Source organism: Rhinichthys klamathensis, unplaced genomic scaffold, assembly GCF_029890125.1.
Source record: "Rhinichthys klamathensis goyatoka isolate OS25496 unplaced genomic scaffold, OSU_Roscu_1.1 h1tg000293l_1, whole genome shotgun sequence".
Classification (NCBI taxonomy): domain Eukaryota; kingdom Metazoa; phylum Chordata; class Actinopteri; order Cypriniformes; family Leuciscidae; genus Rhinichthys; species Rhinichthys klamathensis.
The window spans coordinates 61,836-85,000 of record NW_026606812.1 but is presented as its reverse complement, the minus strand read 5'-3'; the positions used below and the strand labels follow the sequence as shown (position 1 = coordinate 85,000).

Here is a 23,165-nt window from a genome sequence, read left to right as displayed (position 1 = left end):
CTCTGGTGTTCAGAGGGGTTTGTGTGTGTGTGTGGGTGTGAGACGCCCTCTGGTGTTCAGAGGGGTTTGTGTGTGTGTGTGTGTGACGCCCTCTGGTGTTCAGAGGGGTTTGTGTGTGTGTGTGTGTGTGTGTGTGTGTGTGTGTGTGTGTGTGTGTGTGTGTGTGTGTGTGTGTGTGTGTGTGTGTGTGTGTGTGTGTGTGTGTGTGTGTGACGCCCTCTGGTGTTCAGATGGAGCATTTACTACCGATCAGCCGCTGCTCTGACAAACTGCGCATTAAATAATCGCAGTCTTTGCCAAATGGCGTGTGGTTTCGTTACGGTTAATCGTGCAGCTCTATGAGAACAGAAGATGATTCTGATGATCTTTTCCCTCTCGTTCCACTTCAGAAAGTCTGATAAAGCGGAGTTCAGCGGCTGCTCTGTGCATGAAAACAACAACGGTCAGGCCACGTTCGAGAACCCCATGTACAACACCAGCTCCAAGTCCATCGAGGGCAAGGTCGTCCGCTTCGATCCCAATCTCAACACGGTTTGCACAATGGTTTGAGGATTTGAGCTGGTCTGTTCCTCCAGTCTCTCCGAAGCACAGTTGGGGTTCAGTACTCACACCACAGCTCAAAGCTACGCGCAGATTTGCAGGAAAACGTCTTATTCTTCGCAGTTCGAGTGGAGAATTATATATATTATATACATCTCACTCTGAGAGTGTTGGTTTTGTATTTAAAAGCAAACAGAAACATAAAAAGGTGTGTGTTTTTTAGTGCTGGGCAATGATTAATCGCGATTAGTCGCATCCAAAAGCAAAGTTTGTTTACATAATATATGTGTGTGTACTGTGTATAATTATTTTGTAAAATATAAATTAATTAATTAATTAATTTAAAAAAAAAATATTTATATATAAAATATTTATATATAATATAAATTATATATATATATATATATATATATATATATATATATATATATATATATATATACAGTATATATGTGCAAATAATTAAAATGTTGCTATTTATCTATAAAATATTTATATATTTAAGAACAATTTGCTATGAGACTGTATGTGCTAACATTTAAGAAAAATGTGTTATTTATATAATATTTATATTTATATATAATATAAATTATATATAAATATATACATGAAAATATTTCTTAAAAATATACATGCATGTGTGAGTATTTATATATAGAAAATAATTATACACAGTACACACACATATATATTATGTAAACACAAACTTTTATCGTGGATGCGATTAATCGTGATTAATCTTTGCCCAGCACTATTTTTTTTTTTTCAATGTGAGATTGAGCAAATTATTTTAAGCGTTCACACATACAGCGATTATACAGAGTTGATAAATGCTTAACTTTATGCATTCGGTCAACGGTGAAGACATCAGATGTGATCCGTCTCTCGTCAGAATCTCTTAGAGGAAAAGGTTCTCTCGGGTTCCTTAGAGTTCGTGACTCAATTTTATGCCAAAAAGTTTCTATGTAAGAAGAAATGTCTTACTTTTTTTAGTACAGTAGTGACATCTTGACCCTTTAATCAAATATTATTGAAAGGTAAAGTATTTAATATTGACAGCTAGAGGTTGAAATGGGTACTGCAGTCCAAATCGAAGGTATTGCTCACGCGGGTTGCCAGATTGACACGCAACAGGGACGAGACGAGCTTTACACTGTAAATTAACGAGTTTATTAATCCACGGTTTTATACGCCTCTGTTCATAGAGCTTTTTAGAAGACGCCGAAGCTTTTTAGGTCATGTTGAGTCTGTGATCTCTGATCCAGATGTTCGCTGCCTTTCCTGGCTCCAGTACGCTGTGTTTTCCTCAAACTGGCAACCCGGGTGTCGAAATACTATCGGGTGATTGGCAGTGGGCGGAGTCACACAGACCGAAACACAAACACATTACGACACGGGACGTATGTTTCAAAGTGGAATAACTGTAGCATTGTTTTTCGGAGAAAAAAGTATGTGACCTTGTTGTTTTCTAAATATCTGCAAACATATTCTGGTATTTTTATGCTTTAGCAGCACAGACAAGAAAAAGTTACACTAAAAAACAGTAGGTTAAAAACAACCCAATGGCTGGGTAAATATAGGACAGAACACATGTTGGGTTAATTTTACCCAGCAAATTGGGTTGTTTATTTAACCCAGCATAATGGGTTGATTTATTTTTACTATTTAATACTGTTTTTTTTTTTTTACTTGACACATGAATTAATGTGAAGAATTTAAAAAAAGAAGAACTTCTAACTTCTGACCGCCGCCCTGCGTTTCACTCGCTGCCCAAATATGCTGTGACTCCATAACCTGTCCATAAACAATCAGTGTACTGTTCTGAGGACATATTTTAACTTTCTAAGTATTTATATCCTGAATCATTTTGAATAAAATCATAAAATGTTATACAAGGCATCAGGCGTTTCCATCACGTGAAAAAACCGGCGTGACACTCGTTTGAGACACACATCGCGCCCCTGTATGTTGCTTTGCATAAAATTAAACGTTATACAGAACGATAACGAATTTATAGATAAAATAAAATGTACACAAACCTGTATTTTACCGAAGACACGCACCAGTTTGACGGCGCTGCACTGCTCTCTCCTGAAGAGGTCACAAAAAATAAATAACTCAACCTCTGGGTTGTTACGTCTGACCCAGGAGCTGGGTTACACAAAACTACCCAAACACTGGGTTGTGACGTCTGACCCAGGATCTGGGTTACACAAAAACTACCCAAACAATGGGTTGTGATGTCTGACCCAGGATCTGGGTTACACAAAAACTACCCAAACACTGGGTTGTGACGTCTGACCCAGGAGCTGGGTAACACAAAAATTACCCAAACACTGGGTCGTGACGTCTGACCCAGGATCTAGGTTACACAAAAACTACCCAAACACTGGGTTATGACGTCTGACCCAGGAGCTGGGTTACACAAAAACTACCCAAACACTGGGTTGTGACATCTGACCCAGGATCTGGGTTACATAAAAACTACCCAAACACTGGGTTGTGACATCTGACCCAGGATCTGGGTAACACAAAAACCACCCAAACACTGGGTTATGACGTCTGACCCAGGAGCTGGGTTACACAAAAACTACCCAAACACTGGGTTGTGACATCTGACCCAGGATCTGGGTTACATAAAAACTACCCAAACACTGGGTTGTGACATCTGACCCAGGATCTGGGTAACACAAAAACCACCCAAACACTGGGTTGTTACGTCTGACCCAGGATCTGGGTTACACAAAAACTACCCAAACACTGGGTTGTGACGTCTGACCCAGGAGCTGGGTTACACAAAAACTACCCAAACACTGGGTTGTGACATCTGACCCAGGATCTGGGTTACACAAAAACTACCCAAACACTGGGTTGTTACGTCTGACCCAGGATCTGGGTAACACAAAAACCACCCAAACACTGGGTTGTTACGTCTGACCCAGGATCTGGGTTACACAAAAACTACCCAAACACTGGGTTGTGACGTCTGACCCAGGAGCTGGGTTACACAAAAACTACCCAAACACTGAGTTGTTACGTCTGACCCAGGAGCTGGGTTACACAAAAACTACCCAAACACTGGGTTGTTACGTCTGACCCAGGATCTGGGTTACACAAAAACTACCCAAACACTGGGTTGTTACATCTGACCCAGGATCTGGGTTACACAAAAACTACCCAAACACTGGGTTGTGACGTCTGACCCAGGAGCTGGGTAACACAAAAAAAGTACCCAAACATGGAAAAAAAAGAACCCAAAATTTTTACCCAAAAGGCTCAACCCAGAATTTGGGTAGAAAAGAATAACCCATGATTTTTTTTAGTGTACATGCAGCATTTTGTCAGCATATTGAATATGAATGTTTTATTTGTGATGATGAAACATGACAAACTGTGCAACATCATTCTTGGCCAGAAATTATGAACACGTGCAAAAATGAAAGAACCAACTAAATATTAATAACTGATTATGTTGTAGTCGTTTGCCTTTTGTTTTTCTATGCATTTTTATGCTTTGTCAAATAAAACCTGTAGCTGGAGTTTGTCAAATAGTTTTCTCAGATAAATACCTACACCAACTTTAGTGTTTTGTTTTTTCGCTCATATTTAAAACATAGTTTCCCCTTGTATTTTGATGGTTTAAACGAACTTGTAGGGTCATTAAACACAAATATCACTTTCAAACTTGAATTAACTAAATCCATAAAGTGATGGAACCATGAAAGCTTCTTTATATGAAGCGTCTGACGTATCGAACCTTTTCCTTGAAGAGTGTAGACGAAACAAAGTTAATGTTCTGTATGATTTCTATGCTTTAAAAAATGATGCATGGAGAACCTTGTCAGAAATCGTGAGCGAATAAAGTCCGTTCATGCGTTTCTACTCATGATGTGATGCTTCAGTGCTGCTGCGATTATAGTCCAACCCTTTGCTCGTTAGTAGCGTCAGGTTTACCAGATTAGCAGATTACTGATGTGTGACTGTCATCGCCCCGTCATCACAGTGCGCTTAAACCTCCTACAGATCTCCATGCTCACCAAGCCTCCCTAAACCAGGAAAGATTGCTATTACAACGCGGTTTAAAGGTGAAGTTTGTCTTTTTTCACGCAATGTAATCTTCTTCTGGCTGTCACACGTTCTAGCATTAAAAACACACGTTTATACACTGCCGGTCAAAAGTTTGGAAGAACTGAGATTTTCTAATGTTAAAAAATAAAATAAAAGAGTGTCTTCTGCTCACCAAGGCTGCGTTTATTTGATCAAAAATACTGTAAAAATATCAATTTAAAATATCTGTTTTGTATGTGAATATATAGTAAAGTGTAATTTATTCCTGTGTTATAAATTATTCCTAATTTATTATTTATATAATTATATATTATGTTATTTATATAAATATGATATAATATAATTTATTCCTAATTGTTATGTCATTATTGGTGTTAATATTCTATTTTTTTACTGTAATATTGACCAAATAACTGCAGCTTTGGTGAGCAGAAGATACTTTTTTTGGGTTTTCGGCATGAATATAGTTATAGAAGCAGGCATGGTGTTAAAAAATCAAACAAACAAAAATAGTGCACAATGAACACAAGAATGTGTCCTGTACGAACGGCCCATAAAAGTGGGATTGCAATTGCATTTGGTGACGCTGAAATGACACACTTCACCTTTAAATTGGGGATATACATTTTTTAAAGAGGACCTATTATGTCTTGTAGTTTCAGGCTCTACTAGAACAGGTTTTAATGCATTAATGTTGATTATTTTCCTCATTGTTGCGGCTCCTCTCTTCCCAGTCTGTCAGTAACGCTCTGTTTACTTCCTGTCTCTATGAAGCCCCTCCTTCTGAAAGCACACTGTGCTATGATTGGTCGGCTGGAGCAGTGTGTTGTGATTGGTCGAGCGCTTCGAGTGTGTTTGGGAAATGTCCCGCCCCTTCCCATAACCGCCAGTTTAACACACTACTAACTAACTCAACCAGGCCCCGCCCCTTTATTCTGCGCATTAATTATTATAATGAGGAATATTGTGGCGTGTTTTTCATGCTCAAACAGCGACAGTAAAGAAAGATGCATGATAGGTCCTCTTTAAGTAACTTCACCTATTGGGTTATACGGCATGTTTTATTTAGATTTATATTGAATATTCACAAATTGGCCAATAGCAGATGCTCTGCTTCTAAACGCTCCGTTTCATAACTCATAATAGTGCCTTGTATGATATTTCACTGGTGTTTCGAGGAGAAGGTTTAGTTTTTTTTATTTATCAGCTACAGTTAGTAATGATTTAATTGTTCTTCAAAAGTCACTTTTGCACATACCTGCCAAATATAATCAGATATAGCGCCAGGGCTATGTTTGAGCTGTGCCGCGGCCCGTGACGTCGGCTCATCACCGGTTTGTACATTTACAGAGATGTTTGGGTCGGTTTTCTCATCCGTGACGTGAAATATCAAACACTGACGAAGATTTATGATTGCTTTTAGACACTGGCTCTCTCGGACGGGTCCGTCGCCCTTGTAAATGCATTCATATCAAATGTACAGATATTTAAACTTTTTTGAAAAGAGTTATATTTTTGTGAGAAATTTGTCAAATAAAAGGTTATGTAAATTTCCATTTGTAAATGCCATTTACAAATAAAAAGTAATTTGCTTTTCTACATCTGCTGGATTATTTATTGAAATATTCACAGTGTGTCTGTATGATGAGCGTATGGGGATGTTTCAAAATCACACACTCATGTATCGGTTTATACGTGTGAATTTGAACTGTCGAACTGGAAGGAGTCATAAGTAATTGCATCATTAATTTGCACATTTTGCCTTTTTATTCACTGATAAATGTAGAAATGTGTACAGTTCTGTTTAAAATATTTGTAATGTTTCTCAGTCTTCTTCTCACCAATGCTGTGTTTATTTGATCAAAAATGCAGTAAAATTTGTGAAATATTATTATGATTTAAATCAGCTGTTGTCTATGTGAATATACAGTAAAGTGTAATTTATTCCTGTGATCAAAGCTGTATTTCAGCATCATTACTCCAGTCTTCAGTGTCACATGATCCTTCAGAAATCACTCTAATATGATGATCTGATGATCAAGAAACATTTATGATTATTATCAGTTGAAAACAGCTGTGAAAACCGTGATACATTTTAATTTTCAGGATTCTTTGATGAATTGAAAGTTCAAAAGAACAGCATTTATTTGAAATATACTCTTTTCTAACATTATAAATTTCTGTACTGTCACTTAAAACTGAAAAAAATGGCTCTTCATTGAACATTTATAATTGATTGATCAATTAATAATGAATGATGTTACAGGTTAAAAGTGACTGTTGAGCTTCTCTACTAGTGAGTATTTCGTTTAATTAGATTCATTAGCTAAAACTGTTGTTTAGCTCATTTGAATGAAATCAGAACAAAAGTCTGTAAAGGTTTCAGGATAAACAAACTTTGAGGTTATTATAGTTTCCCCAGCTTCAGCTCAGTGTTATTATAGTTTTGTATTATTTACTTGAATTTTTTTAGTTTTCAAATTAATATTAGTTTAGTTTTTAGTCATTTTGTTATGTGTTTCTCTCGTTTTATTAGTTTTATTTAGTATACACAGGTGAAACTCGAAAAATTTGAATATCGTGCATGTATTTCAGTAATTCAATTCAAATTTAAAGGTGAAACTAATATATTTAGTATATATAACTATATACATATGTATGATTATACTTTTCAGAGGGCTGACATTTCTGTATGTAAAATCTTTTTTTATTGATTTCATGTAATATTCAAATTTTATGAGATTTTGAATTTGGGGTTTTCATAAGCTGCAGGACATAATCATCCAAATTATTACTTTTGCACGAGTTTCGAGTTTTTAAACATTACTATTTAGTTTTATTTATTTTGTTTGAGTTTTAGTTTTAGTTTTATTTATTTTCAGTCATTAATTTTAGTGCTTCAACTTTCAGCAGGCCAGATTTCTCTGTTTTTCATCTGATGTTTTATTTCGAGTTGAAAGTGAGCCTTCAAAACCCTCACGTACGGGATAATATTAGCCCATATTAGTATGCACACTGTAAGGTTTTCCTGTCATTTGGCTCACGCCACTTCTAATCTTGCATGCCTTTTTGAATGCATAACGTGATTGTGGTCGTCCAGCCTGATTCTACATGATGAATGATGGCGTCTCATGGAAACCTGAACACTAGCAGTGCTTGAACACTACATGCAGCATGAAAGCGGAGGATCAAACGGATCGTGGGACTTCGATACTGCCGAGCTTCAAACTGATGTTGTTAGCTTCTTCCTTCCAGGATTGAGACGTGATCCATTATTAATGAGGAAAGCACTGGAGTGAGAGCGACGGGTTTACAAGCGTTGACGGGCACAGAAACAAAGCTGAGGTTAATCAAATGCAGCTCGATACAACAGGACAATTTGTTCAGGCCCTTAAATAAAAGTCAGCGAGTTAAAAGGGAGTGAGTGTGAATTGAGGAAGAGAGGACCTACATTGCCTTTGGTTTCACTAGATATCATGCACATGATGTGACGTCTGTCCCAATTATTAGACAGAAAGTCTGCGGCTCGTGTGAATAATCACTCTGGATGGAGCGGCAGGAAATGACATCACTGATTGGCAGCACAAGAACACGCCCACTGGAGACCATCCTGGGCAGTGACATCATCAATGCAGCTCACAATTAAGGTATGTTTTTCTTATTATTTTAAACATTAGCTTTACTTGATTTGTTCTTAAAGGTGACATTATGCCCCTTTTCACAAGATGTAATATAAATCTATGGCGTCTCCAGAATGTGTCTGTGAAATTGCAGCTCAAAATCCCCACAGATCATTGATTATAGCTTGTTAAATTTGCCTCTTTTTAGGTGTGAACAAAAACACGCCATTTTGTGTGTCCCTAAATGCAAATGAGCTTTAGCTCCGCCTCCGTTCAGAAGAGGGCGGAGCTTCAGAGACTCCGGCAATAACAACACAGGCCGATCTCACTGATCCAGAGTCAGGAGTAACAGCAGCGAGTGCAGCCTTACGGAGAGACTCAGGGAGAGCTTCACTTTTACACGTTTCTGAATGTTAGCGGAGACATTTCTGTAGTTGTTGTGGAGTTACACTGATCATCTCCTCATCATGTTGAACTCTTCCACAAGTGTCCACAGTTCCTGAGGTGTTTATAAGACAGCGCTGACATGTTCTGGTCAATAGTGTTCAGTGTCGTCTGTGCTCGACCACAGAACAGTTTCAGGCTTTGCTGGATCTTCTCCAGTGCGTTAGAACTATTCCAGCTGAAATATTACTAACAATATCACAGTTATTCTTGCGTTTCCTTGATAAACCCAGCACAGATTTGACACAGAAAGACTCATGAAGCTGGAGCTGAAGGAGGATGCTTGTACAATTAAACTAAAAGACTTTTACTTGATTAAAGAGTGAAAACGATCAATCAGAGCCGGAAGCACTGCAGGAGATTGAGTCAAACAGGTTTAAAAGCAAAAACGTAAGAATGTGTTTATTCAAACGGAGCGACTGCACGACTAATCATTGCATTATAATAAGATTAAATTACGACTTTATAATCAAGCTGGTATGGAGTTCTCCTCACCCTGATTATAAAGTCGTAATTTGATTTTATTATAATGCAATGATTAGTCGTGCAGTCGCTCCGGAAACCCACGGATTAGTTGATTCTGAAACTACAGGTAGAAAGTCACCGAACCGATGCTTAAAGAGCTGGTGTGTTTGCCTGACAGAAATTATACGATTTTAGTTTGCAATTGCTCTCTTTTCGATGCTTCCGATGGGATCTGACATCTTAAAGGCTCTTGCACACTGCCTCCGAAACTTTCGTCCGTCAAAAAAAAAAACGGATCGGGTTCGATTTTCTGCATTTTTCGCATCCGTAGCAAGCGGTTTGGATGGGGTTTTGACAATTCAGAGCCACTGAATCACGAATACGAAAAAACGCATATGAAAATTTCGGACTCTGTGTCTTAAAGGAGCATTTCACCTGTGGGAACATTAATCTTTATTGAAAGTGGGCCATATATGTAGTCGAAATGTCAAATAAATTTCGAATTTGACCAAGGAAAGACAGAAAGTAACTTAAGGGCGCATTTGTATGAAAGACAACAACTCCCACAATGCACCACATTGCACAGCTCCGCAAGCCACTCCCACTAATCCAGAACAGCGCCTATGAGAAATCACTCTTCCGTCTACAAGGCTAGCTACCACCAGAGCTTGAAACTCATTTCACACAAAATTTCTAGTTAGATGGCAAACTCATTAGTGAATTACTCCTCATTTGTGTTTCTTCGAAATGGTGAATTATTGCATGATACCGGGATGTTCAGTCAGAACATATGCGGTGCGACACTAGGATGGTTCACAACACAAACGTCCGTGTCCTCGTCTGATTCAGAGATTTCGTCCAGGAGAAATTTCCATTGTTAAAATTCTTTGCTGCAGACGGACTGCAAAGGTCCAAAGGCGCACAGTGAGAGCACAGGTACCACCAGTCCGCCCCAGCTCGAGCTAGTCCGCTCCAGTCCGCCCAGCTCGAGCCAGTCCGCTCCAGTCCACCCCAGCTCGAGCTAGTCCGCTCCAGTCCGCCCAGCTCGAGCCAGTCCGCTCCAGTCCGCCCAGCTCGAGCCAGTCCGCTCCAGTCCACCCCAGCGTGAGCCAGTCCGCTCCAGTCCACCCAGCTTGAGCCAGTCCGCTCCAATCCGCCCAGCTCGAGCCAGTCCGCTCCAGTCCGCCCAGCTCTAGCCAGTCTGCTCCAGTCCACCCCAGCTCGAGCCAGTCCGCTCCAGTCCACCCAGCTCGAGCCAGTCTGCTCAAGTCCACCCAGCTCGAGCCAGTCCGCCCCAGCTCGAGCCAGTCCGCTCCAGTCCACCCAGCTCGAGCCAGTCTGCTCAAGTCCACCCAGCTCGAGCCAGTCCGCTGCAGTCCACCCAGCTCGAGCCAGTCTGCTCAAGTCCACCCAGCTCGAGCCAGTCTGCTCAAGTCCACCCAGCTCGAGCCAGTCCGCTCCAGTCCGCCCCAGCTCGAGCCAGTCCGCACTAGTCCGCCCTAGCTCAAGCCAGTCCGCTCCAGTCCACCCAGCTCGAGCCAGTCTGCTCAAGTCCACCCAGCTCGAGCCAGTCTGCTCAAGTCTACCCAGCTCGAGCCAATCTGCTCAAGTCCACCCAGCTCGAGCCAGTCCGCTCCAGTCCGCCCCAGCTCGAGCCAGTCTGCTCCAGTCCGCCCCAGCTCGAGCCAGTCTGCTCCAGTCCGCCCAGCTTGAGCCAGTCCGCTCCAGCTCGAGCCAGTCCGCTCCAGTCCGCCCCAGTCAGCTCAAGTCCGCCCAGCTTGAGCCAGTCCGCTCCAGCTCGAGCTAGTCCGCTTCAGTCCGCCCCAGCTCGAGCCAGTCCGCGACAGGCAGCCGCCTCCTGTTCCTCCATCAGCCTCAGCTGCTCTTCGCTATATTTCGGCTCGTAAAAGTAGCCACGAACATCTGATTCAAGCATTAGACTTTTGAAATCCATATCATATTGAGTACATTTCACCATTGTCATAACTTTACATCTGGCTTCACAGCGCCTATTAGCTTAGCTTCCAAACAAAATGGAGGATATTTCTTTTAGTTTTTGCAAGTGAAGTCCCACCCCCTGATCTGTAATAGGTCTGTAGCGTAAGTGGGTCCCACCCACTGATCTGTAATTGGTCTGTAGCGTGAGTGGGTCCCACCCCCTGATATGTAATAGGTCTGTAGCGTGAGTGGGTCCTACCCCCTGATCTGTAATAGGTCTGTAGCGTGAGTGGGTCCCACCCACTGATCTGTAATAGGACTGTAGTGTGAGTGGGTCCCACCCACTGATCTGCAATAGGTCTGTAGCGTGAGTGGGTCCCACCCCCTGATCTGTAATAAATCTGTAGCGTGAGTGGGTCCCACCCACTGATCTGTAATAGGTCTGTATCGTGAGTGGGTCCCACCCCCTGATCTGTAATAGGTCTGTAGCGTGAGTGGGTCCCTCCCACTGATCTGTAATAGGTCTGTATCGTGAGTGGGTCCCACCCACTGATCTGTAATAGGTCTGTAGCGTGAGTGGGTCCCACCCCCTGATCTGCAATAGGTCTGTAGCGTGAGTGGGTCCCACCCCTGATCTGTAATAAATCTGTAGCGTGAGTGGGTCCCACCCACTGATCTGTAATAGGTCTGTATCGTGAGTGGGTCCCACCCCCTGATCTGTAATAGGTCTGTAGCGTGAGTGGGTCCCTCCCACTGATCTGTAATAGGTCTGTATCGTGAGTGGGTCCCACCCACTGATCTGTAATAGGTCTGTAGCGTGAGTGGGTCCCACCCCCTGATCTGTAATAGGTCTGTAGCGTTAGTGGGTCCCACCCACTGATCTGTAATAGGTCTGTAGCGTGAGTGGGTCCCACCCACTGATCTGTAATAGGTCTGTAGCGTGAGTGGGTCCCACCCACTGATCTGTAATAGGTCTGTAGCGTGAGTGGGTCCCACCCCCTGATCTGTAATAGGTCTGTATCGTGAGTGGGTCCCACCCACTGATCTGTAATAGGTCTGTAGCGTGAGTGGGTCCCACCCACTGATCTGTAATAGGTCTGTAGCGTGAGTGGGTCCCACCCCCTGATCTGTAATAGGTCTGTAGCGTAAGTGGGTCCCACCCACTGATCTGTAATTGGTCTGTAGCGTGAGTGGGTCCCACCCCCTGATATGTAATAGGTCTGTAGCGTGAGTGGGTCCTACCCCCTGATCTGTAATAGGTCTGTAGCGTGAGTGGGTCCCACCCACTGATCTGTAATAGGTCTGTAGCGTGAGTGGGTCCCACCCCCTGATCTGTAATAAGTCTGTAGCGTGAGTGGGTCCCACCCACTGATCTGTAATAGGTCTGTAGCGTGAGTGGGTCCCACCCCCTGATCTGTAATAGGTCTGTAGCGTGAGTGGGTCCCACCCCCTGATCTGTAATAGATGTTATTCGATCTGCGTCATCAATGTTTGCGGCGGCCATATTGTTGACATAGAAATCACAGCAACTGTCAGTCTGTCAATTGACAAGCGAGGCAGCGTCGGTATTATCCATGGTATTATCACTGTATTTTTTTTTTTAAACAGCGTGATGGTGTGTTGTGTAATACACGTCTGTTCTAACAACAGCAATAAGAACCCCGGAGTTAGTTTATATGATTTCGATAAGTTACCGACTGTCAGAAAACGTGGAGGGAAGGAGACAAAGTTGAGCCAGCGCAGGAGAGGCTAGCTAGGATAAATAGGCTAAACTTTCAGCCAACTCACCACAGAAAAGTCTGTTCCCATCCTTTTACCACAGGTTTCACACATAATCCGTGTGCAATGCGTGTGCGGTGCGTTGCGTATACGGTACAGAAGCAGGACGCGCTACAGTGCTTTAGTGCTATATGCTGCGTTTGCAGTGCGTATAGCTAACTGATCCGCGGCTGTAACGTTACAACAAACACCCCGGTACTCACTATTTTTATTTTAACACATACTCACTATTTCAACAACGTAAGCCAATTATTCCATGCATTACTTCTATATATTAAGTTGTTCAAGCAATTGGTCAAATATGTAACCATGTTAAACATTTACATGAACGCACAAACATTTTAAATGAAAACTTAAAATTGACAAAAACAACCGACTCTCATGCCTTTTCTTTTGCATTTACATTTTAATACAACAAATCTTGCATGTCACAAAGAACTTGTTTTTCCACCTCCACGAATGAGACGAGTGTCGTTCATTATGTTGCCTTGTGTTGAGGTGCATTGTAGTTTGTATACGGATACTGTATGAACGAGATCGTTATAAATATCCGGATAAGTTACGGCTGGCAAAGTGGCAATAAGGACAGATCTTTACTTAAGCTTGATTGGTGTGGACCCACATCAAATAATAACATTATCTTCTCTTGATACCGACGAGATGAAGCCAGGCTACTGCTCCCCTCAACTCAAATCTGCGTGTGGTTAGGGGCAGCAGGACAGATGTCATGTCAACAATATGGCCGCGGTTAGCTACTTCCGGTGTTTGCGAATAAGGTCTATTGGTCTGTAGCGTGAGTGGGTCCCACCCACTGATCTGTAATAGGTCTGTAGCGTGAGTGGGTCCCACCCCCTGATCTGTAATAGGTCTGTAGCGTGAGTGGGTCCCACCCACTGATCTGTAATAGGTCTGTAGCGTGAGTGGGTCCCACCCCCTGATCTGTAATAGGTCTGTAGCGTGAGTGGGTCCCACCCCCTGATCTGTAATAGGTCTGTAGCGTGAGTGGGTCCCACCCCCTGATCTGTAATAGGTCTGTAGCGTGAGTGGGTCCCACCCACTGATCTGTAATAGGTCTGTAGCGTGAGTGGGTCCCACCCCCTGATCTGTAATAGGTCTGTAGCGTGAGTGGGTCCCACCCCCTGATCTGTAATAGGTCTGTAGCGTGAGTGGGTCCCACCCCCTGATCTGTAATAGGTCTGTAGCGTGAGTGGGTCCCACCCACTGATCTGTAATAGGTCTGTAGCGTGAGTGGGTCCCACCCACTGATCTGTAATAGGTCTGTAGCGTGAGTGGGTCCCACCCCCTGATCTGTAGGTCTGTAGCGTGAGTGGGTCCCACCCCCTGATCTGTAATAGGTCTGTAGCGTGAGTGGGTCCCACCCCCTGATCTGTAATAGGTCTGTAGCGTGAGTGGGTCCCACCCACTGATCTGTAATAGGTCTGTAGCGTGAGTGGGTCCCACCCCCTGATCTGTAATAGGTCTGTAGCGTGATCGGGTCTCACCCCCTGATCTGTAATAGGTCTGTAGCGTGAGTGGGTCCCACCCACTGATCTGTAATAGGTCTGTAGCGTGAGTGGGTCCCACCCACTGATCTGTAATAGGTCTGTAGCGTGAGTGGGTCCCACCCCCTGATCTGTAATAGGTCTGTAGCGTGAGTGGGTCCCTCCCACTGATCTGTAATAGGTCTGTAGCGTGAGTGGGTCCCACGAGATGATCTGTAATAGGTCTGTAGCGTGAGTGGGTCCCACCCCCTGATCTGTAATAGGTCTGTAGCGTGAGTGGGTCCCACCCACTGATCTGTAATAGGTCTGTAGCGTGAGTGGGTCCCACCCACTGATCTGTAATAGGTCTGTAGCGTGAGTGGGTCCCTCCCACTGATCTGTAATAGGTCTGTAGCGTGAGTGGGTCCCACCCCCTGATCTGTAATAGGTCTGTAGCGTGAGTGGGTCCCACCCACTGATCTGTAATAGGTCTGTAGCGTGAGTGGGTCCCACCCACTGATCTGTAATAGGTCTGTAGCGTGAGTGGGTCCCACCCCCTGATCTGTAGGTCTGTAGCGTGAGTGGGTCCCACCCCCTGATCTGTAATAGGTCTGTAGCGTTAGTGGGTCCCACCCCCTGATCTGTAATAGGTCTGTAGCGTGAGTGGGTCCCACCCACTGATCTGTAATAGGTCTGTAGCGTGAGTGGGTCCCACCCCCTGATCTGTAATAGGTCTGTAGCGTGAGTGGGTCCCACCCCCTGATCTGTAATAGGTCTGTAGCGTGAGTGGGTCCCACCCCCTGATCTGTAATAGGTCTGTAGCGTGATCGGGTCTCACCCCCTGATCTGTAATAGGTCTGTAGCGTGAGTGGGTCCCACCCACTGATCTGTAATAGGTCTGTAGCGTGAGTAGGAAAATGAGGAACGAGTGTTTGTAGTCTCAGCCCCTCTACCAAGATATGGGACTTCCTGATTAGAATGACGGAAAATGATGATTTTTACATCATTATAAGCAGGAACTGCAACACTGAAAATCTTATTTCTCCCATCTCAGGGAAAAATTAGGGAATAATGCACGACCATTCAAAAATATGACTAGGTTTCTAACGATACAAAGGTTAATGCAAATGGCTGTAGTTTCCCTTTAATGACCTTAAGAGAAAACAACAACAACAGAGGGAAGACGGCGAGCAAAAACAGTGATTTCCTTATTGCATAAGGAAGAGAAAAACCCTGCGTGTCACTGCTTTGCTGTGTAATAATACCTCAGCGGAGCTCGAGTGTATTTAATTTGCTGTTGAGGCTCTTTTTTGATGAGCCGTGTAATTAAATATCGTAGATTGAAAACTGCTAAATTGAACCTACTTCATAGAGGATAAACTAAAACCGTATAAGGTTCTGTGTTCGGCCCGCTGAGCAAATTAAATCGTTTTCACGAGATCCTTGATTTGTAATATGCATGACGTCACGAGCTTGGAGAAAGTCTTGGGATTCCAATAAAACAAAGTTGGGGGAAAAAAAATATGTCTCCGGCAGTTTGAGGTTTTCTCCACCATCTGTGTCGCTCTCACGACTGCAGTAATTATCAAGGTAATGGTGCTTATCATGCATGAAATATGAATATAATTTACATAAATCGTCCTTGAGAGTCCAAACATCCTTAAAGAAAAAGGGAGCGCTTTAAATATTTCAGGGATTTCCGAGCCAAAGGGAAGAGCGGCTGGAGTTATGAATCTGAAGTTGACATTTTCTCCTGACAGGAAGTGTTGCAGGATAACAGATTTGCAGTCTGTCATAACATACTTGACATTTTGTGCTTTACATTATAGCTCAGATTAAACCTGACTGGAGAGATGTGCTGTCCATGAACTCCACCGAACACTGAGTCCTAAACTCAGAGACTCATTCAGCACATCTTCTACTGTCTAACTACAATCTCTATTGCATTGCGTTCTCAAGGTGAGCTGGTCAAAACACAGTGAGATTGCTCTTTAACTTATGAAAGCATATGAGGAGCTTTTCTTATTGTTGTTGTTATTTGCAGCATTCATTTTTTTAAGTGCTTTTACACTACCTTTCAAAAGTTTGAGGTCGGTAAGATTTTTTTATGAAAGAGTCTTTTCTGCTCACAAAGGCTGCGTTTATTTGATCAAAAATACAGTAAAAATAGTGAAATATTATTATGATTTAAAACATCTGTTTTCTATGTGAATATATATAGTAAAGTGTAATTTATTCCTGTGATCAAAGCTGAATTTTCAGCATCATTACTCCAGTCTGTAGTGTCACATGATCCTTCAGAAATCACTCTAATATGATGATCTGATGCTCAAGAAACATTTATTATTATTATCTGTTGAAAACAGCTTAATATTTTTGTGAAAACCGTGATACATTTTATTTTTCAGGATTCTTTGATGAATAGAAAGTTCAAAAGAACAGCATTTATTTGAAATATAATCTTTTGTAACATTATATGTCTGTACTGTCACTTTTGATCAATTTAATATGTTGATTTGATTTTGACATTATTATCAGATGAATTTTTTTGTGGAAACCGTGATGTATTTTATTTTTCAGGATTCTTTAATGAATAGAAAGTTTAGAAGAACCGCATTTATTTGAAAGAGAAATCTCAAGGGGGAAAAAAAACAGGAAAAAAAGTCATGTTCAAGGCTGAAGAGCCCAACTAAAGTAAACACTGATCACCATAATGGTGACTCGTTCCTTCAGTGATTCTGCTTGTTAACATCAGGTGTTCATCACTAATGCTCAATCATTACTCAATTAATCATTTAATTATCTAATAACTTTAACATTGCTTCAGGGGCATTAAATGTAAAAGTTTTAATGCGTTTTGGCCGTTCGTTTACACGACAATGGCGTTTTGGGTGTCTGAAAACACAACGGGTTTAAAGTACAAGTTTTTGAAAACGGTCTCCTTGTAAACAACAAAAACGCGGATCTCTGAAGACTATGATGACGTCATGCACATGCGTATTACGTGTTCAGTCTATAGTGTTTCATCGCCATCTACTGGCCTGGCAGCAGAATACAGCGTTTTTAGCCGGGTCCGTGTGAATGGGGATCGTTTTGACAGTGGTGTCGTGTGTACGCGGAAAACTCAAAGGAAAAACTTCTCAGTTTTTAGCATATCGTTGTCATGCAAACGTACCCTCACACCGGGTGTTTTCTGTGGAGGACACATGGAGACGAGGATAAACACAGTGTCATGTGGTGTCAGCGCAGCGCTCTGATTGGCTGATTATTCATCGGATTTCTCCCCATGATGCTGTTACGACTCTCAGCTAACGTATAGCTTTTATTAAACTGCCAGCATGTGCAGTTACAGCCAGGTGTGTTAATCGACAATCACAGGATTACATGGAGTTGCGTAATCTTTTCAATATTCATGGTGAGTTGCAGAACAAGACGTGTCCTGAGGGCCACTATAGACGAGGCAGTCGAGGGACTCGCTTTGTCTGACGCACAAAAGAAGACATTTCATGTGTCACATTGCCATCACAAGATGCCCATTTCTACTCAGGCTTTTTACCCCTGTAGATTGAGCGAGCAGATGGAGTTCATCCGTCGTGACAGACAGAGACGAGAGAATCTGAGCGTCTTCTTCCTCATACAACAGACCTCGCTCAGCAAACAGTCATTTCTCACAGCACACAATCTCTCACATGAGTGACCATATCAGAGCAAAACTCATCAACGCTTTCGCTTTCATGACAGGAGGTTATTAAAGGCAAAGTTAGACCAGAGAATGAAAATTGTGGTCATTTGCTTCAAATCTCAAGAACTTTCTGCCATGCAACACAAAACATGGTATTTAGCACAAAGCAAAAACTCCAGTGTTAAATTAACTCTCCTGAGAGTTTGTTTGAGTCCACACTCAAGTGTGTTAAAAGTAACACAGAGGGTACGTTTACTCGACAATGATGTGCTTAAAACGGAGAATTGTTGAAACGATCCCCATTCACACGGATCCGTGAAAACGACTAAAAACGCTGTATTCTGCTGCCAGGCCAGTAGATGGCGATGAAACACTATATCAGTAATAATTGTGTTATGTATGTATTTTTGTTATCATTTTACATCTACCATGATCAAATAATGTTTATTACTTTTTTTATTTGATTGATTTTAAATTTTTATGATAAAGATGATGATAATGATGAAGATTTACACATACCACGATAATACCATGTTTTTATTTTTTGTTATTTTATGTTATTACTATATTTATTTCTATTTTATTTTGTATTTTTTAAACATCCATTTTTACATGTAGCAAGATTATTATTACAAGCTATTATAGCTCGTAATAATAATCGTGCTACATGTAAAAAAAATACAAATTATATATTATAATAATCATGATAATATATGTTTTTATTGCACAAGTACCATGTTTTTTTTTTTCATGATTTGTTTTGTGTGTTTGTTTTTTACCATTAATATTATGGTATGGTATTATATTTATACCTTTTGACATTTTTGAACCTCCCGACAAAAACCTTGTACAATATTGGTATCAGTAATACCATGCTATTCTGATTCATACCATGGTGAAATTCATGCATTTACATGGTACTCCCAAGAATATGATGATTTGGATGTTTACTGTCATTGAATATAATGTCATTGTCACATTGAAAACATGACATATAAATCCATGATACATAAATAATATCCACTGTCTGTGTCTGATGACTGTAAACTTTCTTTCCACAGAGTGATGGGAAAGTGCATATGTCAATATTTCTTCCACTCTTTCAGTGTCTCTATTAGTACATGTCATCATAAATGGGTAACCATGGGGACGGATATCATTTCTTTTCCATCCGCGTTCAGTGACCCGTGAGGAAGTGATGTATGGTGTGCGACGCTGTCATAATCTGTCTGAAAATATATCATGCATTATTCTGATGGAGACTTGCAGAGGCACAGAAGAGGAGTTTAGCAAACCCTCCTAGTCTCTAAAGTCAGCACATCAGAGACAGAGAACGTACAGTGGAAATGGAAAATATATGAACATTTACCTCAAGGTCAGCGCTTTTCTCCGGCTGTGTGTTTAGGGGTTGGGAAATCTCTCACTGTACAAAAATGATCTTGATTTTAACGGTAAAAGACTGTAAAAATGCTACGGTGAAAGAAAGTTTGCGTACTATATACAGCGAATAACTGTGATAGATTGATTCGTACATTTAATGTAATTTGACAGCGAAATACCGTTTTTAGACGTGAAAAAGAACAAGTCATTGTATAATTTACAATGAAAAACAATAAATTGACATTCCCGTTTAACTTAAAATGTTAAATGTAAAATGTACTTTTGTGTTTCTTCATAGATTTTCCTATTTTTTGGTTCTAATCAGTTTTGTACTTTAGGGTTTTATGTTAAATTTAATGTTGTTAAATGAATGTTTATTGCATTTGTTTGTGTAATGAATGTTTAGTGTTACCATGATGGTGTTCAGTGTTTGTGTGAATATTAATATTAACTTTCTCATCTCGTGGAAAAGCTTTGTTCGGTAAATTATCATTATATCAAGAGTATCAAATACGTGTTTTGTATCAAATAACTGTAAATTTAAGGTAAGTCTCTAAAACCTAAAATGTTGCTACCGCATTTTTTACGGTAAATTTCTGGCTGCCAGTTTTTTTTACCGTAAATTTACCGGAATTTTTTTTACAGTGTGTGCATCGATTCTGTCTGTCCATTAATAAGTAAGTGACCCTTGATTTGACCTTCGACCTTTAGCTTTCCAGCCCGGACCGGTTCTCTGACGACGACGACGACGACTTCATTCATAGTTCATTGAACGTCTCTTCATCACTGAAAACAAATACTGCGGTCTGTAAACCAGCAGTGAAGCTCAGTCACAGAGCAGAAGTTTACTTTACCTCACAGATCAAATCCATGACTCGAAAAACACAAAACTGTTCATATTTACAGTGCCTCGACAGGGCGATGAATGGACGTCTGTGAAGCGAGGAGAAAGAGCCGATTCAGCAGAGAGAGAGAGTACAGTAAACACACAGATACGGCCTTGGGATGTCGCCAGGCCTTTCCTTCAGGAAAAAGGAAGGGAGACGGGAATACTGAATGAAGAACTTGTTTAACTTTCTAACATCCAGTACATGCAGCATCGGATGGAGGTTTAAGCCTAGAAGTCCGATATTAAAGGAGTCTTATTAGGCTTTTTCCATGTTCATCTTTCTTTAGTGTTGCTGTTTGAGCTTTAAAGCTCTTAGTTATTCTCTATATTAGTGACACTAGCCCTGTTTCCATTACAGATTTGCGCAAAACTTTTGCGATATTTTCTAAATGTCGATAAAAAAATTATTGCAAAATGACGGCGTCTCCATTAACCGATGTTATGCGACTAAAACGCCATTTTTCCTCTCGCGATAAGCAATAATACGTACGTAATTTACATATATCCCAGCCAGCGCACTAGCCATTATTTTCAATCGCAGTAGACGTGTGTTAGCATTAACGGTAAGGGAATCCTCTACTGTGAGCGGCTCGTATGAGGAGTTTCTGCTTCAAGCTCTTGATCAATGGTGGCATTTCTTTGTTGTTTAGAATCCAGTATTCCCGTAATACTTTTATATTTTATGTGTTTTAAGAAACAACTCGGTCTCATCGTCCAAAACTTTTTTGGTAAAATGGTAAATGGACTGCATTTATATAGCGCTTTCACAGACCCAATGGCCACCAAAGCGCTTTACAATTTGCCTCACATTCACCCATTCACTCACTCATTCATACACCGACGGGCGACGGCAGCCATGCAAGGCGCCATCCAGCTCGTCGGGAGCAGCCGGGGTTAGGGGTCTTGCTCATGGACACATCGACACTTGGTCAGGTGGAACCGAGGATTGAACCACAACCTTCCGGTTTGTAGACAACCAACATGAACCACTGAGCCACTGCCGCCCAATTTTTGCGATATTTGGGAGTTTTTGAGAATTTGACGTGTTTCCATTGGGCGTATTTTGAATTCGTAATTTCAATTTGCGAAATTTGAAGGGTAATGGAAATGCGGCTACTGTTTCTGAACTCCTGAAACGCCTCCATTGTAGTCTCGAGTTTCTTCAGGAACACGTCACAATATTCCTCAATATAATAATTAATACGCAGAATAAAGGGGCGGGCCTGGTTGAGTTAGTTAGTAGTAGGGCTGGGAATCGCTGGCTACTTCACGATACGATACGATATGCGATACATTGTTCACGATACCGATAATATCACGATATGCCGATACTGCGATAATCGACATATTATCAGTAATAACTCACAATATATCATGTTTTAAGAAATAGACATTTTTTTTAAATTAGGAAAATTAATCTCCATTTATTTTTTGGGATGAAACACAATAACAAAAACAACTTGTGTCTTATCAGTTGCAACAAAACAGTCACAGACACTATTTTAGTGTAACATTGCTGCAATCAGTAGTAATAAAAATGTTTACGCCGGGGTGTGTCGGCTTCGAGCCAGAACCAACCACGGCTTCTCACAGAGCTCCGGGTGATGCCGCGTGAGGTGTCTGTACATGTGGTCGTGTTTCCCGTGTAGCGGACTTTTGCAAATCCAGACATCCCAAGTCTCCGGCCGGAAGTTCCGGGAGTCTCCCGCATATTAATAGCGTCTCCCTGATGCCTGCAAATTAGTTCAAATCTCCCGAAATCTAGAGTGCGCATGCAAGACAGAACAGCCTACTGCGCGCATAACATACATAGCACGGCAGAGAGGGAGAGAGCGAGAGACTTTGCGTGTGTGCCTCATGAAAGCTTGTCAAATCCAGTCAACTCGGATAATGAATAGAGCGTTTTATAACGGCTTTTAAGATCGATACTTGGCAAGAGCGCATCGAGAATCGATCGCGGGAGTAAATATCGTGAGATATCGCCATATCGATATTTTGGCGCACCCCTAGTTAGTAGTGTGTTAAACTGGCAGTTATGGAAAGGGGCGGGACTTTCCCAAACACACTCGAAGCGCTCAACCAATCACAGCACACTGATCCAGCCGACCAATCAGAGCACAGTGTGCTTTTCAGAAGGAGGGGCTTCATAGAGACAGGAAGTAAACAGAGCGTTACTGACAGACTGGGAAGAGAGGAGCCGCAACAATGGAGAATATGAGGAGAATAATCAACATCCAAGCAGGAAAACCTGTTCTAGTAGAGCCTGAACACAAAATCAAGAGTTTCCTCTTTAAAAAGCCAGTTATTTTTGTAATACACATTCCAAAAAATGGGAATTCTGTCATTATTTACTCACGCTTTAATCACTTTACGCAACTCTTTTTTATTTAATGACAGTTCATATTGTTTTAAAGGACAAAAAAAACATATATATGACTCATGCACTATACATCCCAACAATATGAATAATGCCTTAAACTTTCAAGAATTCAAATGTGGCCACAGAAGAAACAACACCGGTTTGGAGGCTGATATGTAATCTTTGGGAGCCCGGATCGATTCCTTGAGAGGTTCTGAAAACTCCCAGCGCCGGATCGTTTCCCTGCGCGATTATCAGAGGAGATTACACTATCTCGGGAGAACATCCGAAGTTATTTTAATACCAATATCTGATGATAAAATATGAATGTTAAAGCGGTAATGTTGCAAAAAATCACCCTGCAAAAATGAATTTAATTAAAGGAATAATTCATACAAAAACCTCAATATTTGAGTGTATGCAATTGCAAATTTGCAAGTTAAATGTTGTTTTGGGGTGAATTATTCCTGTGATAATTATAAGTGAGTAATGACGACAGAAGGGCTTATACCTGCTTTAA

The 23,165-nt window shown here is 41.4% G+C and overlaps 1 protein-coding gene across 4 annotated transcripts in view; it reads left to right on the top strand.

Moving 5' to 3' along the window:
- The window catches only part of csmd3a (CUB and Sushi multiple domains 3a), a 423,029-nt gene extending 422,249 nt beyond the window's left edge, over positions 1-780 (top strand). For all 4 annotated transcript variants that reach the window (XM_056269911.1, XM_056269909.1, XM_056269910.1 and 1 more), the window contains one exon: positions 390-780. In XM_056269911.1, coding sequence (XP_056125886.1) covers positions 390-549 — 160 coding nt within the window. In that variant the 3' untranslated portion in view covers positions 550-780. The remainder of the gene's footprint in view (positions 1-389) is intronic.
- Positions 781-23,165: the final 22,385 nt, after the last annotated feature.